Genomic DNA, 17,814 nt, shown 5'->3' with positions numbered 1-17,814 from the left:
GAAAATGTGGCTGAAACATAAATCTATCGATTGCCTGTCGAGCACAAGAAATTGACTTTTCTTGTCATATTTTGCGATCAAATTGACACAAGAACTGGCACCAAGCCTGTCTGTCTGTCTGTCGCACGTTTGCTGGATGGCCTAAGGAGCAGATTGGAAATGGATTCGAATCATCTTCCCAACCAAGCAAAATGGCCGCATTTGGGGCAATATGCAGCCTCGGTTGCAATATACTGCTATGATAACTGATTTTATTATCCTTGGACGACATGCTGCTTTAAAAAGAGTTACCAAAGCGCTGGTTCGATTGCTTGTTGTCTATTAAGCTGGATGATTAAAAGTAAAGGAGTTTCTGATGCTGGTTCTAAGTCATATTTGTACTCTTTCATCAATTTAACACATTTTTGTTATCACTAGTATTTACACCATTGTTTTGTAATTGTATTGCATTCAAATACAGTATTTTCTTGCGCTACTTGCCAGCCACGCGCCACAATTATATCATTCAGGACATCCGAACAGACGCTATATACGCACGCAACCAACTAATTGACGGGAGCTGTGTCCCTTACTTGTGCTCGGGACAGGCCATTTGGTACAGGAACTGTACGAGAGTTCGGGTCGGTCGTCCCGTCATGCGACGTGCAGTCAGGTAGGGAATAATACCGAACTTGCTCAGCAGACCCGTGCCGCGTGTGTCTATGTGGGCCCAGTCCACACAGGGCACCAACTCGTGTAGAATGGCGGCGGCCAAGCAGGAGCTGGCCAGACCTCGTCCGTTGTTGCTTAGATCGAAGGCCAATTCGTCGGTCACTTGGTGTTTGTAGTAAAGCCACAGAGGTAGACGCCATACACGATCACCGGTTAGGGAGCCTGCACGCTGGAACTGCTTCCAGATGTAATGGGAGTTGGAGAAAATGCCGGAGGCACCGCCACCGAAAGCTTTCTTGACACCCGTGCCCAGGGTAGCCACATCGACGACCAGTCGTGGCTTGTAGGTCAGTTGTCCATAGAGCAGGGGATCAGCCATTACCACTACACCAGCTTTATCCAAATCACGAATGGACATAGACTTGCCATTCAACAGCGTACAGACATCACCAGGTTTGCAGGCCATGCCTGAGGGCATGTTCTCGCACAGCGGGATCACACAGGACACATTGATAGGCAACGAGAGGGCAGCACAGCAACGCATCATTGCCACACAGGCGGCGGCACCAGACATGCTGCCACGATACTCATCCATGCCCTTGCAATGACGCAGATTGATGCCACCAGAGTTGAAGGTAATACCCTTGGCGAGAAACAGAATTGGCTTGTCTTCGGGTGCAGTACCACAATAGCTTATCTCCATAAGCACTGGAGGCTCGCAGGATCCCTTGGCAATCATAAGGAATGAATGTAGGCGTTGTCCCTCAATCCAGTCCATAGTGCGGATCTCGACCGTAATGCCGCAGGGGCAAAGGGCGTCCACGGCAGCCTGTGCAAACAATGTGGGCGTCATACAGTTGGCTGGCGCATCACTCAATCGTCTCGCCAGATTCTGGGCATCAGCCTTGAAAACACCTCGGGTCCAGCCATCCGAATCGTTCGAGTCATACAATTCAAGTTTGGGTATAATCGGTCGATTCTTTTTGGCAATCATGTCCACGTAACGCCAGACAGCCAAGGTGGCACCTTCCGCAGCCTGTTCGGCATAGTCCATGCCATCGACATGCACCTCCGAGCAACCCTGCTCCTGCAGCGACCGTGCTCCAATGCCGGCAGCAACGCGTACATTTTCCATGCCCTCGTCCAGCATTTCCAGCTCGTTGAAACCAATGCCCTCAAGGCCAAGGCCGACGACAGCCACACAACGATAGTCGGGGTCAATATTATTGAAGACTTTGCCGCGACCCAGTCGGCCCGATATCGTGGTCTCGCATATCAACTCTGACAGCTTTCCGTTAACACGGTCGTTGAACTTCTCACCACTGGGCGTAAGTTTGGGATCCTTGTCGCCCTCCTTCAGGTACAGCCCCACGACCAGACCCTTGCCACCTCGTGACACGTCTGCGCATCCTGATGAGTGGCGCAAGCTACTGATGGCCGGCAGACGGCGCTGGCAGATAGATCTCACAAGAAACAACCGAATTTTATTCATAACGTGCATTTAACAAATTCGACTAGTACTGAAAATTTAGAACCGACTCGATGAGCAATGTGAGCCTGCGAAATTTTGCAACAGTTTCCGCCACAAACAATGTACACGGAAATCACAAACGGAAAATTTAGACCGAAGAACAATTTTGTGTTGATCAAAAAAAAAATTTTTTTTTGTGTTTTTCAGGAGAGTACAAGACGAGCTCCGTTGCCTACAAACTAACAAATAATAATGAACAACATGACAAGTCCGATATGTAGAGTTTAAGTAAATCCCAAAGCCATCTGAGGTTGTTTTAAGGTCTACTTTGTTGTCTATTTTAGGAGTACCTCTCCTTGAATCAAGCGCTTTCTAGGCCAGAAATACAAAGTTAAATAGTGTAATATATTTACAGAATATTGCTTTGGAAATATTCTTATATGTACATTCTGATGGGTTCCGATCGATGGACTTGATTTCGCTCAATACTGCTTTATTCAAAATGTTGTCTATCAATGAATATTCATATCAGTCATTCATATTATTAAAATTGATAGTAATAAAAAAAACAATATTTGGATTTCTTAATTCATAGTCAGTCTCTTTCACCATCGTTTAATCCATCGAATAACTACATATACAGCCTCCCAGTTATCTGAATCAACACAAGCACTATCAATTAAATAACATGTTTATTTACTCGTCCAATGCATTAATTGCTCAAAAAAAAAAAAAAAAAAAATATCGTGGAAGGTTTCTGCCAGTAGTCTCTCGATTTTCATTCAATTTTTCTTCTTCTTCTTCTTCTTATTCTTTGGAACAACACGCGCACCTGCAGAGATACCAAGCCAGTTGAGTCTGTAGTTGTAGATTTAACACAGCAATTCAGAAATATTTACTATCGCTTTGGGCCAGATTACGCCATTCGCACATCATACGCCGGAAACACTGGGGCTTCGTAGGTCCCAGAGTCAAATTGAGCTTAGTATCGTTGCCGTTGCGCAATAGGCGCCCAATGTAGGGCGCACAAATCATCATTGATCGCGACAGGAGCATTTTTTCTTAAGAATCATTACTTAAAATTTACAATTACAAAAATAATATATGTTCGTTTTTTAATTGCATGCAATGCTGTCGATAGTTGCTTCTGAATTGTGTTTTTCGAATCAAATTTGCTGTACAAGTCAAGGGTAACGTGATGAAAGCCCCAAATTAGTACGTCATTAATTCCGGAGCTTAATTTATGCAAATGCGTCGATAATTATCGCTGCTGATTAAGTAAGCCATGGCGAGGGTGAGTCATGAGGCGTTACATTCGCGGCTAATTGACTTGCGACCGTTCGGGCGAGGCCTGTTGATTAGTGTCGGTTACATGTCATTAGTGCAATTACTACACCGCTACTGTTCAACTTGTTAACTGCATTAAGCCGCGAGCCAATGCTCAGTTAAAAAATATATACCATATTAAGCCAATCCACATAACTTTTTACATGCCTTTTAATTAGTTTAAACAAATAGTGGCCGACCAACAAATTCCGTTGCCAGTTAATTTTCAAGCGGAAAACATTTTAAACAACGTAAAAGCCGTACATGGAAGTTGGCGCAGCTGCTAATGCAGTAGTTGTTGTTGTGGTATTGGTATGTGACTTTATTCAGAGCAAAAAAGTTAAGCGCAGGCTTCGAACTTTTCGCACTCGACGGTACAAAGCGAAATCCATCGCTTGGTTAAATGCTCTGCAGGCACCACAGTTTGGGCTGCCATGGCAGGGGACAGTTGATGTCGTGGGTTAAACAGCGAAAAAATTAACGCTATGGGATTTCAAGGAACGTTGAGTGAGAACTTTAATTTAAAAGCTCTAAGAAATTTAAAGTTTGCAAAGTTTCCTTAATTAGGGTATATCGTGACTGAGAGATACAGCGCTGAGCAGATTAAAAGAAAATGTGAAACCTGATTAATTAAGAAAAGTTTACAATACATACTTTCTCTCGTGTAGAAGAGGAATGTGACGGCGATGTGTGGCAGAAAAAATAAGTACGATTTAAGGAGACTGTGGGATTAACACTAAAAATATAGAAAGGAAAATATAAGGTTCAAATACATAAATGGATAGGAGGATGCATAGATAGATGGATAGATAGATAGATAGATAGATAGATAGATAGATAGATAGATAGATAGATAGATAGATAGATAGATAGATAGATAGATAGATAGATAGATAGATAGATAGATAGATAGATAGATAGATAGATAGATAGATAGATAGATAGATAGATAGATGGATAGATAGATGGGTAGATAGATGGATATATAAATGGGTAGATAGATGTATAGATAGATGGATAGATGGATAGATAGAAGGATAGATAGATGTATAGATAGATGGGTATATGATGGATAGATAAATGGATAGATAGATGGATAGATAGATGGATAGATAGCTGGATAGATGGATATATAGATGGATAGATATATGGATAGATAGGTGGATAGATAGATGGATAGATAGATGGATAGATAGATGGATAGATATATGGACAGATAGATGGATAGATAGATAGATGGATAGATAGATAGATAGATAGATAGATAGATAGATAGATAGATAGATAGATAGATAGATAGATAGATAGATAGATAGATAGATAGATAGATAGATAGATAGATAGATAGATAGATAGATAGATAGATAGATAGATAGATAGATAGATAGATAGATAGATAGATAGATAGATAGATAGATAGATAGATAGATAGATAGATAGATAGATAGATAGATAGATAGATAGATAGATAGATAGATAGATAGATAGATAGATAGATAGATAGATAGGTAGATGGATGGATAGATAGATAGATAGATAGATAGATAGATAGATAGATAGATAGATAGATAGATAGATAGATAGATAGATAGATAGATAGATAGATAGATAGATAGATAGATAGATAGATAGATAGATAGATAGATAGATAGATAGATAGATAGATAGATAGATAGATAGATAGATAGATAGATAGATAGATAGATAGATGGACAGATTGATGGTTGGATAGATAGATGTATGAATATACAAGTATATATGAATTGATAGATAGATGTGTGGATTTAATTTAAAATTCTAAGAATTAAAGCAACGGAGCATCATAAAATAATAAATAAATAAATAAATAGAAACTGATGTTCTTCAATTTCTGGGAATCCGTCCCCATTAAAAAAAACTTAAATTATTTTATTTTTAAATACAAGTTTGCATTGTTTTGTAAAATAAATAACATTGTTTTGTACTATTGTATATTCTAATGCCTTAAAAAGTGGCCAATGTCTAGCCTGTGTGTGGAATAAATATCCGTGAAGCCACACAAATTCGGTTTAAAAAATCTTAGATTTACGAGCTTGTTGGATACTATCCCTCATTAGCCACTTAGTGACCACAGAAGTAGTAAAGATGTCTCGACAACAATCTTGCTAAGGTCTCGAAATTGGCTGCTTCAGATTTGCACAGCATAAAACTAAAAGGCTAAGTGTTCAGTTGATGGCGGAATAAACCCATCGACATTATAATAAAATTTCGAAAATATGTGTTGCCAGCAGAGGCAACGCCTATGACGCAAAAGTCGGTCTCAGAACGTAACAGTGTGGTTTTTGTACTTTTTTTCTTTTTTGGTTTTCCTTTTTGCCTTTTTTGGCCAATGCCTGCTCTGGTCACATTCCCAAATGCCGTGGGATAAGTTTTTGGATTTTTCCGCAGTATAGAAAAACTGCTGCCGTTGCTGACTTTGCTGTGGCGGATGCGCATCATAAAATGGTGTTGATGATGGCTAGAAAAGCGGCAGATGTGTTTTGTAGCTTTATACATATATGTTCATGTGCATGTGTGTGTGTGTTTGTATGTGTGTATGTGTGTTGACTTGACTGACAATATTTGCTGCCAACAATTTCATTATCGCGCATTTAAAGTTTTGCCAACATACAAGCACATACAACATAGCAATGCATTTCTTTCTATTTTGCACTCTGCGCACATTTCTATTTGTGTTTTGACTTCTACAGACAAACACACAAATGTATATACTTATGTGTGTGTATATACATATATGTATGTATAGTATACTTATGTACTATACATATAGAGATACTTATACAGCACCCACAGTACACCGCACAGAGCTCGTTATAAATGGAAAAGTTTTGCTACTTGCTCAAGTGGTTTTCTTGTTTTTTCTTTGGTGTCTCTCTCATGTTTCGCTTCTCGGTTTTTGTTCTGTTTTTATTCACATTTGATTTCGAAACTTTTGCTTGTTTATTTTATTTTTTAATGAGAGACGAAATCGAGTTTCCAAAGCCCAACCCCAATCCCATCCATGACTATCACTTCCTATATCTATCGCAAGTACTGTTAAGTTTTGCACCTGTGCTAAGCGGTTGTGTGTTTGTGTTTTGTTTCGTATATTGCTTGGGGAATCTGGCGATTAGCCATGTGAAATATACGTCAACAAAAGTTTGGCTCAACGTGTTTATATGGGGTTTTTGGTATTTGCTTGAAATTTTTTTGTTTTCATTTTGTCTTCGTCTCTTCATGCAGGACAAAGTTTAGCAAACTTTTGCGGCACACGGGAAATTTGTCAAGTGGTGTTTAAAGTGCGTGTCTTTGGGCCTTCAACTTTGCTCGGCCCAGTGCGCAACAGCTTGCTGGGCTTATCTCAATGACTTACTTCTGCATAATATCGATTTCCGCAACTTTTTAGCATAGTCCAGCTTATCGGTTCTAGTGGCTGTGCAAAACACACAGTCGAGTGTTTTTAATTTGAACTTTTTGCGAACGATTCGCATATCAATGAGGCATTGGCAAGAACAGTCAGACAGCCATCGCCATCGCCGTCGCCATCGCCACCAACACCGACACCAACGCCAACACGGACACCAAAAACCCAGAGAAATGGACTCTTCACGGACCGTCCAACCGTGCATTGAAGCGTAAGTGGCGACAGCCTGTAAAGGAACAGACAGCGACAGTGACGGCACAGTTTCGAAGTATTATGCGTTCGGGTTGCAGCAAATAGAGTCAAATACCCTATTTTGAAAGAGTTAAGCGATTTGGAAAGGCAAGAAAATTTATTCATAGATACATAGTATTCTGATACTCTCTTTCTCTCATTCTCTCTCTGGGCCTAGTTTGTTATTAAAAGTACTCCAAGAATAAAGCATTCCTAACCTACAATGATAACAAAGGCTTTAAATCAAAACTGTTAAGTCTTTAGACATAATATTAAAAGAATTAAAATTTTTATATGCAAGAGTTTTTATTTTTCATGATTTTATTTTTCATTCGTTTGTCGTATGTTTCTGAATCGAATTGGTGTATCCGTTTTACGATTAGCGGATTTTCGTGGCTTAGGTGGATTTTAAAGTATTAACAATAATTGTCTTCTAACATACATACGAGTATATCCATAAAGTGTTACTATATCGTTTCTAAAAGTATACTACTACCAAATTTCTAAACTAACAATTTCATATTTTTATTTTTGTCAACGTAGGGTATTGCTAGATTCCGTGAAGGTTAAGGTTGCACAGTTCGCGCATCCCTACCTTTCACTTCACTTGTCTCTCGTCATTTTTTTATTTGTTGCTGCGCTCAATTGCTCACAGATTTTATTGAAAACTTAGCTTGCACTTTACTTCCTATGCTTTATTCAATTTTTATTAAATTTTTGCAATCGCTGTCATTGCTGTGCATTGGTAAGTGAAATTGCTTTTGCCATTTGCCATAAACAGTTTTCTATTTGCATCCCAAATTATGGACTCTGGGCAATACAAATTTAAAATTTAATCTCTTGTCGCATTTAAATGTTATCATTTGGTCATCTGTATGTAAATTTATCTGTCGTGTTTTGTTTGGGTTTTCATATCAATGGCAAGGCCTAGAAACACACTGCGCTTTCTGCATGTGTGTACCTTAGGCTATATATATACATATATGTATATATATCATATGTGTTTGTGCGTGCATGCGTTTTATTCAATTTTGAATATGTGGAAAATGTTTGCATTTTTAATTTAGCATATGAATTAAACAATAGTGCCTGCCAGAGGCCACAAGCAATTTATCTGAATTTATTTAACATATTAACAATTTTATTTGCATTCATTTATTCATTTCTGCTTCTGAGACTACAATATATAAATAGGGTTTTCAATTTAAAATGGTACTTTGTGCAACAAAGGCCTTGAATGTTATCTTTTTAAATCTTGAGGCTATTAGGTTTTATTTTCTTTCTGATATATACATATTCTTTAAGCTTTCGATGTTGAGACAATTTCAAAAGAAATTTCTCAAAAAATAGATTGATAGATTGATAGACGTAAAATGTGGTACAAGTATTATTATCTGTAAATAATCTATTTAGGAGGAATATCAAGTTATAAGAAATAAAATTCACTTTCCTTATTTGTCGTACTATTTTGCACGATTATTATGGTGAGAAAAAAAGTGTTCAAACTAAGTGAGTGAACTTAATAATTTATGTATGAAACTAAAAACACTTTCGTCCGACTCCGTTTTATGTTGTGTGATACCAAAGCCAAAACATCATTAATTACTTGCATACGAGTATAAAAAATGAATGCTGTTCAGCTTGGCTTCCCTTCTACATATCTCAACTTTGCTTCCTAATTGCTCATTTAATTGAATTAAATGGAAAAACTGCTCTTCCTTATCCTCATTCTAATGCTCGTACTCGTTACCAATTAGCTTGCCAAAAACTGAATGAGAGCCAAGTCCCTGCCAACACATCTCCTTCACAACCACAACCACCACAACCACCCTCACCACCATCACCACCACCACCAACAACAACAAGAAATTGCATTAAAACGAAACCCTCGAGTTTGTAGCAATGTAGTGCATTAAATAAATAAATGAGTTTGTTCCAACAGTAACAGCTCATTATTTTTATTTCTCCATCAGTCTCGAGGGCCGAGCCATCAAATGGCTGCAATCTTCAAAGCTCCGCATACACAACTTTTCAATCTCTGTGTACATACGTGCAACCGATTGAGTGTGAGCGTGTGGGCGTGTGTGCATCAACGTATTGATGGCAAATATGCAGTTAGTAGCATTTGCTTGCCAGAGCGCAACAACAAATTGAAAAGTTAAACTTCCAAACAAATTTGCACAAGGTTCAAAAAGTCGGCATTCGTCGACTGCCATTGCTAGAAATTTTGCGATCGCGTTCCCATGACCGGAAATGCTAGCACATGTGTGTGTGTGTGTTTGTGGCTGTGTGTGTGTTAGCCAAACTAAGCTACTGCTAAGCTGTTGCCGTTTTTTCACTGCATTTTTTTTTTTAGTCAAGCGACTGCGTGTTTTAGTCCTTGGGGGAGTAGGGTTCTTACTTTTATGGAACTAAAAGTTTTTGGTGGTTGGGGGAATCAAACTATTGCAGTTGCAGGGGAAATAGAAACTGCAATCGTTGCACATTCAAAGGTATTACATATCAATGCCATATGTATTGAACACAACTTTTGAATGCCCGACTTAATTAAAATTCAATTGACAAATATAATTGAGGTAATTGCAAAAATTGCTGCGAGCAATTAGGCGCAATAGCAATAAATATGCTACAAAAATGTAAGCATGTCCAAGCACGCACATATATAGTAATAAAAGAACAGTGTGCACTGCCTCTAGTAAATGAGAAATGATTTATTATTCTATTGAGTAATGCTTTATGAGTTTAAAGGTAAGCTTAAAATAGTTATCAAGAGACTTTTCCATATAAATGTATCCTAATTATACTTTTTTTCGTAATATATAATTTCAACTTTAAATTAAAATGAAACACTTGAAACTTAATAGATTTGGATTTAAAGTCATTTATTTATAAATTAATTTTTTTAAAGATTTGTTTGTGTTTGTATTATTTTGGGAATCGGCCTGAATCGACATTGATATTTTCCTATTGCAGAATTCATGCCAGCTCGTTGAAATATGCCAGGCCCCAACATTACATTTATTAGTTGATATCGAGCACACACTGTACGAGTATAGCTGTATATCAATTTGCACTGTCAAAAGACAACATAATCCGATTACATAATTTACATGCACACATGCAGACACACACACATAGACTACATAAAGCTAAGGCACGCATGGAAAACTGGTAAAATTTATTTCATGCATGACAAGCCTCTGTTCTTCCCCTTTACCACTTTGAAGAAAAATTGCCAATGTCGAAAATCTGCTTGTTGGCAACTTATCAGCACCAGCACAGCCCGAAAGAGGGAGAATTGAAGGGGGTGGAGTAAGCGAGTCAAAAAACATGACTAATTAATTTAAAGCGTTGTGGCAATCAGCGTTTTATCTGTCACGACTCACTGTTACGGACTGACGTTAAACTGGCGCGCATTAAGTTTCTTCCCATTATGGATAATAAGTGGGGGCGGGTGCGCCTCAAATTATGCAATCTGTCAGCGTTAGTAAGTGATGCGGTTGTAGCTATAACTTGATCTCCTATAGAACGAAGCATATATATTTATTTTCGAACTCAGTTCCATTAGTAAGCATTTTTAAAAATGTAAGTCATGTAAATGAAAAGTAAGACAGAGTCATGAAAAACTTGACTCAGAAAGGCGAAAAATGGTAAATTGCTCTATTTTTCAAATAATTTGTTTAAAAGGTTTTCAATAGCTTATAATTTGGATGTGAACAAAGGCGATCTGAATGATAACGTAATAAATAGTTTAATATAAATGAAAAGTGTCGGAATAAAACCAATTTTTTCAATTGACATGTGCATTAAAGTAAGAATTCTTTCTGAAACTATGTTGTCCCAAGAACACTTACTAAATATCTTTATATACGTATATATAGTAGACGTTGTTGTTGTCACTGTTGCTAAATTGTGACATTTATTAATGCCAACAGCAGCAACAATAACAAGAGAAACAACAACAATTGAAGACTGTGTTTGCGAAAGTGGAATTAAATACGCATTTGCGCTGTCAGTTTCAGTCGATGTGGGGCTGCCAAACTTGAAGGCAGACTTAGGGACAGACAGACAGGCAGAAAATAAGACAGGAGAAGGAGAGACCACGCGGGTGACACCGCTTAAGGCTTTTGGCTGCGTAAACGCGTAAAATTGTCATAAAAGTTTTGCACCAAGCCAGTCAGCCAGTCAGCCAGTCAGACAGCCAGCCAGCCAGCCAGCCAGCCAGCCAGCCAGCCAGCCAGTTGAACATAATGCAGCTAAAAGATAATAAAAGGCTAAGGTGCTTTGGCATATTATGAAAATGACATTAAAGTGAAGCAGACGGCAGCATGACAGCTATTAAAGCTAAAGCCCGCCCAGATATGCAAACGAAACGGAATGTTGCACGTTCGGGGAGCACTTGTGCATGGAAAGACCTCTCGGGCTTGAATTTGACATTGAGTTTGGACCATAAAGTGGCGGCAGCCATGGGAATTGCAAGTGTTTTTGAGTATTCAGCATGAATGGCCACTCCTGGCAATGAAGTAAATGCGTCAAATTTGAACTTAATATAGATGAGTGGACCACTGTAGACTGTTCCGATGAAATTTCAGCAAGTAAGGTGGCATTTTGATTTTAATGGGCTTGGGAGAAGTACTTAGAACTTTTGCAGAATATTAGTGAAGCATGTGGGAATGTTTGAAGTACAGCCTAAAAGTATGACTAGACAGTTAATTTAGATCACATGCTTTCGCACAGCACAAATAATAAACAATTAGTATGACAGTCACGTTGACTGACCTCATTATTGCAGGTGAAGGGAATGTATTAAATTTCTGTTATCCATGATAATGGTGCTCTCAAGTGGCTCCTTGGGCATTTTTATTATCTAGATTTTTGCGACAGATATCCAATTTCAAATAACTACTAAGAAACGTTTATTGTTTTTACTTTAATGTACTTGCAGTGTTGGCATAAATATGAAATATATTTATTTTTCGCCTTCGATTTAGTGCATTTTGTTTCTTTGAAGATAAAATATTTAATAATTGATTTATAAATTGTTTACGCTGAAAAAATTGCATTATATTTAAAAAATATTTTTTAAGCTCAAAATTATTTAGAACAATTTGTACTTTAATAATTAAATGGATAAATTAAAGTCATGAGCCGCGCAAGAAATTGAAGTCATAGCGTTATTAATATAATTTTTCAAGACATGTTTTAAGAAAAATACGAATGTAAGATTTTAATAAGAGAAATGTTTAAATTATTTATTTGAAAACCACATTTCAATGCAAAAAAATGGGCTGAATACAAGTACAACCTATAGTGCAATGAGTTAAAAAATTTAGCATTGCGGTTGCTTAATCTAGAAATAAATATATCTTTCTAAGCTTAAGTAACCTATTATTGCCATAAGATAAGCGTAGTCTAATTTATATCTTTCTAAGCTTAAGTAACCTATTATTGCCATAAGAAAAGCGTAGTCTAATTATCGGATAACGCACATTTTATTTGGGAAACAAAGGGGGAAATCTTTGGTTATACTTTCAAAATTATTATAAAGAACCTGTCACGTTTTTTGTTCGATTCAATAACTTGCTAGTCTGATTTGAATTTCATATTTGAGATGCTTTTTATCACAGAAATTTAAGTTTGCGTGCACTGTTGGAACAAAACACTCAAAGCTAACACACAGAAGCCATAAGTCTAATATTTATATTTGGTCAAAACTATGTGGTCAACTCACATAGCCAACATAATTCATATTGTGTGGCATAATTTTTGGCGCCATACACACAAACCCAACCAAACCAAAAAGAAAAACTTAGTGCTCGCAAATAAAGTAAATCAAAGAAGCGTAAGAAATGTATTTTGCATGTGTGTGTGTGCGAGTGTGTGGCCACAAAAGTTATAAAAAGCATGGAAGACAGTCACATTGTTAGCTACAAAACTAACAACAGGAGCAGTGGCGAGCTTAGTCGCCTAAAAGTCTGCAATGCCACGCTCTATGTGTTATATGCAGCATAAACTGTGCTATGACTGCGCAGAGCGCATGGCAACGTACGGCAAAGAGAGAGAGAGAGAGAGAGAGAGAGTGAGAGAGAGAGAGAGAGAGGGGGGGGGGGGATGAGGAGGAGGAGAAAGAGAAAGAGCAAGAGCGCGCGAATTTGGAGAGAGTACGAGTGGGTGGTCAGGCTGGCATCTCTAGCAGGGCGGATGCAGTGGTAGCATAATAATAGCAACAACAACAGCAGCAACGAGCGCTAAAGGAGCACACTTTAGGCCAAAACGGTAACAACGGCCTGACCTTCACCATTACCGCACGTTATTTTCCTGTTTTTTTTTTTTACTAACTACAACAATGCATAAAAAAATGTATGAGTGAGCCGTTCTCTGCAAATGCATATTTGTGTGGGTATGTGTGTGTGTGTATGTGTGTGTATGTGTGTGTATGTGTGTGTATGTGTGTGTGTGTGTGTGTGCGTGTGTGTGTGTGGGTGTGTGTGCGGCATGTCTTTTACGCTTTGCCTTTGTGGGGCTTAAATGCTTTTTGCTAAATGGAGCAGCAGCCACGTCATTGACGACATTGATTCTCGGAAGTGCGCCTACATGTCGGATACGCAATGTGCCGCAAAAATTAATGAGTTTGTTAACCCATAATGACACACACACAAGCACTTGTACCTCCACACTAAACCATTTCGCTGACGTCGTCTGCTAGAGCTGGCACATTTTTCAAACACTTTTTTCGTAGCCGCCCTCCATTTTGGGCTGACATTTACGATATGTTCAGAGAAATATGCTTAGCATGATTGATGACACGAGTGATTGAATTGTTGTTGTGCTGAAATGCTTGATAAATTGTTGAGCTGTCTGTATGTCTCTCTGTCTGTCTGTTCGCCTATCTGGCGTATCGCAAAAAGATGACACAAATATCGCTTTTTACATACTTCATGAAACTTGCTCATGTATTTATGCATGCGCCAAAGTTGAGGCAACACAATTCATATAAAAATATCATATGATGAAGCATAGTGGAGAGGAAAAACTTGTAAAGCCTTTGGGGTGGTTGCTTCGATGGCCAAGCACACTCTTGAAATATTGTTACGGTGCTTTCTGCTAAGCGGATTTCTAAGTAGCTTTTGTTTTTTCTATGGCCCTTCCATGTGGTTGCAAAGAGAAGTGGACATAAATATTTGGCAACTCTTGCATTTCTGATATGATAATGGTCTTTGGAATCACACAAGAGACAGCAGCTTTATTCTATGAACTATATAATAAGCTTTATAACCATTCAAAAAGTGTGTGCGTCCTTACCTTTTGTTTGTATTGCTGGAATGTTTTTTTCTTGTTTTTTTTTTTTTTTTTTGTTTGGAAATGCAAACAGACTGCCGCAAGCAAGGATCAAAAATGCCATTAAGTTTATTAAATGTAAGTCAAAACTTCATGCGGAGGACATTATAATGCCAAAAACGATTGCCAAAAAATGAGTGCATGGCCTTAGAAAATGTTGAATGTAATAATAAAATTGTTAAGTCTATTTTGCAAATTAAATTGTTTATTGCGGAAGTTTTTACAAATGAATGAATGTAATAATAAAATTTTTAAGTCTATTTTGCAAATTAAATTGTTTATTGCGGAAGTTTTTACAAATTAATGCATTTTATTGGAATAAAAAACATAAGCTCAATTTACCTTAATAATGAATTCAGACTTTTATCTGTTTTGCCTTGTGGCGGTGGATTATAACAAATTTTCTTTTTTTTAAATATATATAAGTCCCTTTAAATATGTAACCTTCATTTGTCTGAGCACTTATTTAACATCTATGTGGGAAGATCTATTCATTTTGCTGATGCTTCCAGGTTTTAACAATTTACAAAAAATACTTATTTATCATATTTATTTAAAGCTGTTCTTTATTTTTTCTCTCACTCTCCCACTATTAGTAGTTTTTCATAACCTTTCATAATCTAGGCGTTCGGATTATCGGACAGACAGACAAACAGATAGAAAGTCAATATTGTGCGTAGACTTTTTGATTCATCGCGGTACTTTTTTCCGTCAGTTTAAATATGCAATTTTTACGTTTTCATTTGAGATAGTTTGATCTGCCTGGCGATGAATAAACCAAACAAACAATGCCTTTCACAATCACATCAATTGATTGTTATTCTTAGCAACCTGACAACCCTAAGCCCCCTCCATTTTGCCACCCATCAGCAACCACATTATCTCTAAATAGAAACCCACGAACAAATAGTACAAATTTCTGCATAAAATTTTGAATGCGACAGTTGTGAAATAAATTTCAAAACGTTGCAATATGTTGCCAGGTCGCGTAGTTTTTGTGGCATTGGCATAAACTTGCCACATGATTGCGCGCATATACTCGTTTACTCTGGGGGCATCTATAAATAACTGCAAATAGAGCAGTTGTGTAAAAATATATAGTTGACGATAAACTTTTCTAGCAAGTCAAGGTTCGAATTTTAAAGTAATTGCTGTTTATGCCAAATTATTGTGCAACTTTGTTGTACTATTTGCTAGTGCGTATGTATGTTAGTACGACTATATAACATACATATATGTATGTGTGTGTGTTAGTGTGGCTTTTACGAATACGCCCCACTGATTTATGGTGCAAATTTTCAAAGCTCGTTGTCAAAAGTTTCTTCTTTTTTTTCGTTTAAACGAATAAAAGTAGAAAGAGAAAAAAGGACAAACTTTTATGTTGTGTCATCTACGTTTTCCCCAATTGTTATTGTTGTTGTTGGTGCTCATTTGGCTGGCTGTTTATTTCGGCTGCCAAGCTAATGCTTTGCCATCGATCTGGGTACTGCATTTTAACCTGAAATTTCATTATTCCGTTGACAGTTTTATTTTTGGTAGGAAATAAATTGGAAAGGCCATAAATTCGTTTCACGTGCAACTTGTTGTCACTTTCCCCTCACCATCATTCTTTTCCACTTTTTCGCGTTCATTCTTCTTTGCCTGTTGTTTAATTGTTTTCTTTTTTGCCTCTGTATTTTTTTTTCTGTACGAGTTTGACACTCAATTATTTAGAATTCAGTCCGAAATTCGTGGCCCAACAACAGATATTATTTTTTAAGGGTCAGGTTTTTTATGCTTTGTTTTTGGTTTTCATACACTTACAAAAAGAATCATTATTCAGTTTTTGTGCGAGCTTGACACTCAATTAATTTAAGTGCTGTTCAAAATTCGTAACCTAATAACAGCCATATTTTGATGTTGTTTCTTATACACTCACAAAGAGTTTTATTGTTTAGTTATTTTATTTATTTGTAATTATAGATAGTAGTTGTTCTATAAAAATTTCCATTTCTCTTATTTCAAAATTAAATGCTTTTTATTTAACAGAAAGTTTATAGTGAGAATTGGTTTCATTTAATCACGATTGAGCTACACTTCTCAGTTAATTAATCACTATGTGAAAACCAATGCATGCTCACAAAGATCATTCATATATTTATTTGGGAATCGATTTTTGTTACTTGACATATCAGCACCAGTTTTTTGGGAAAACAAATTAACTCCAAAAATAACCAATTACCAGTATTTTTTATTTATTTATTTATTCAAAAATCAATAACAAATCATTCATCATACACTATTTCAACAAAGGAAATCGTGAAACATTATAAAACAGAATTTAATACTAAAGGAAAGCAATAATCAGATAATTTGTGGCTAGAAAAGTGCTCTTCGGAAGAGTATTGAATGTTCGTTACAGCTGAGGCATAGGTCATTCCTTGTGTTTACTCTCTCTGCGACAAATTTGTCAGTTGGCAGCTTTTGAATATTGTTTTGTTTTTGTTCTGGACAAAGCAAAAACGCTTCTTACTGCATTTACTTAAACACGCGCCACAGATACGCAAAACATTTCATTTGATTCTTTTCACATTTTTTGCAGCATGCTTTTAGGCGTCGCTTGACAAATGCTTAACAGGCTAGCAGGAGGTGGAGTCAGGCAGTCGGACTTTGTTGGGCATGATTAAAAGCCGTCAACTAGCGCTTTAATAAGTTGAAGTGGTTGTTAAACAAAGGGCAGTCGCATAAATATTGCCAGAGAGTACAAAAAATGCAACACACATACTATAAGTATGAAGAGAAAAGAATGTGTGGGTACAACAATAACAAAAAATGTTGCTGCAGCTGCTTTGTCTGGCACGTTGAAGTGGCTTACATACACATACGAGTATATATATAAACAGCTTACGACTTGCCACAACCCCACAAGCACCTCAAGTGTCTTTGGCTTTCCAGCTTCCTCTTAGCGGAAGTCTCAAAGTGACAGACAATTTCTGCGTTAACAACAACAACAACAACAGAAATTGAAACTTACCCCCCTAACTGTGTTGTTTGTTTTTTTTTATTTTTTTGGTTTTGGTTAGTCATTGCCACATGTGCGCAAATATTTTTTTGAAAGCTGCAATTGAAGGCAAAAACAACTGCGTTGACTATAACAACAACAACAATATACATACATATGTAGAAAGAAGAGCGCACATTTCACCAGCTTCAGGCATCAAAGTTGTTATACAGGTAGTCGCTATAATGAATTACACTAGCACACATACACTAACACACATACACCCACATACATGAGCGCGCACGACAACCCTTGCAAAAGAGCCACATCATCAAGCAGTACTAACAGCATACCAGGCCAGACAAAGTTCTATAT

General features: G+C 37.3%; 1 protein-coding gene across 1 annotated transcript; it reads right to left on the bottom strand.

The window, feature by feature from the left end:
• Positions 1 to 349: 349 nt before the first annotated feature.
• LOC115622391 (cytosol aminopeptidase) lies at positions 350 to 2,334 on the bottom strand. Its single transcript, XM_030516316.1, has one exon. The coding sequence runs from the start codon at positions 2,150 to 2,152 to the stop codon at positions 569 to 571; it is 1,584 nt and encodes a 527-aa protein (XP_030372176.1). The 5' UTR covers positions 2,153 to 2,334; the 3' UTR covers positions 350 to 568.
• Positions 2,335 to 17,814: the final 15,480 nt, after the last annotated feature.

This window comes from Scaptodrosophila lebanonensis, unplaced genomic scaffold, assembly GCF_003285725.1.
Source record: "Scaptodrosophila lebanonensis strain 11010-0011.00,11010-0021.00 unplaced genomic scaffold, SlebRS2 tig00000043-arrow-pilon, whole genome shotgun sequence".
Classification (NCBI taxonomy): domain Eukaryota; kingdom Metazoa; phylum Arthropoda; class Insecta; order Diptera; family Drosophilidae; genus Scaptodrosophila; species Scaptodrosophila lebanonensis.
This window is presented reverse-complemented; position numbering and strand designations above follow the sequence as displayed.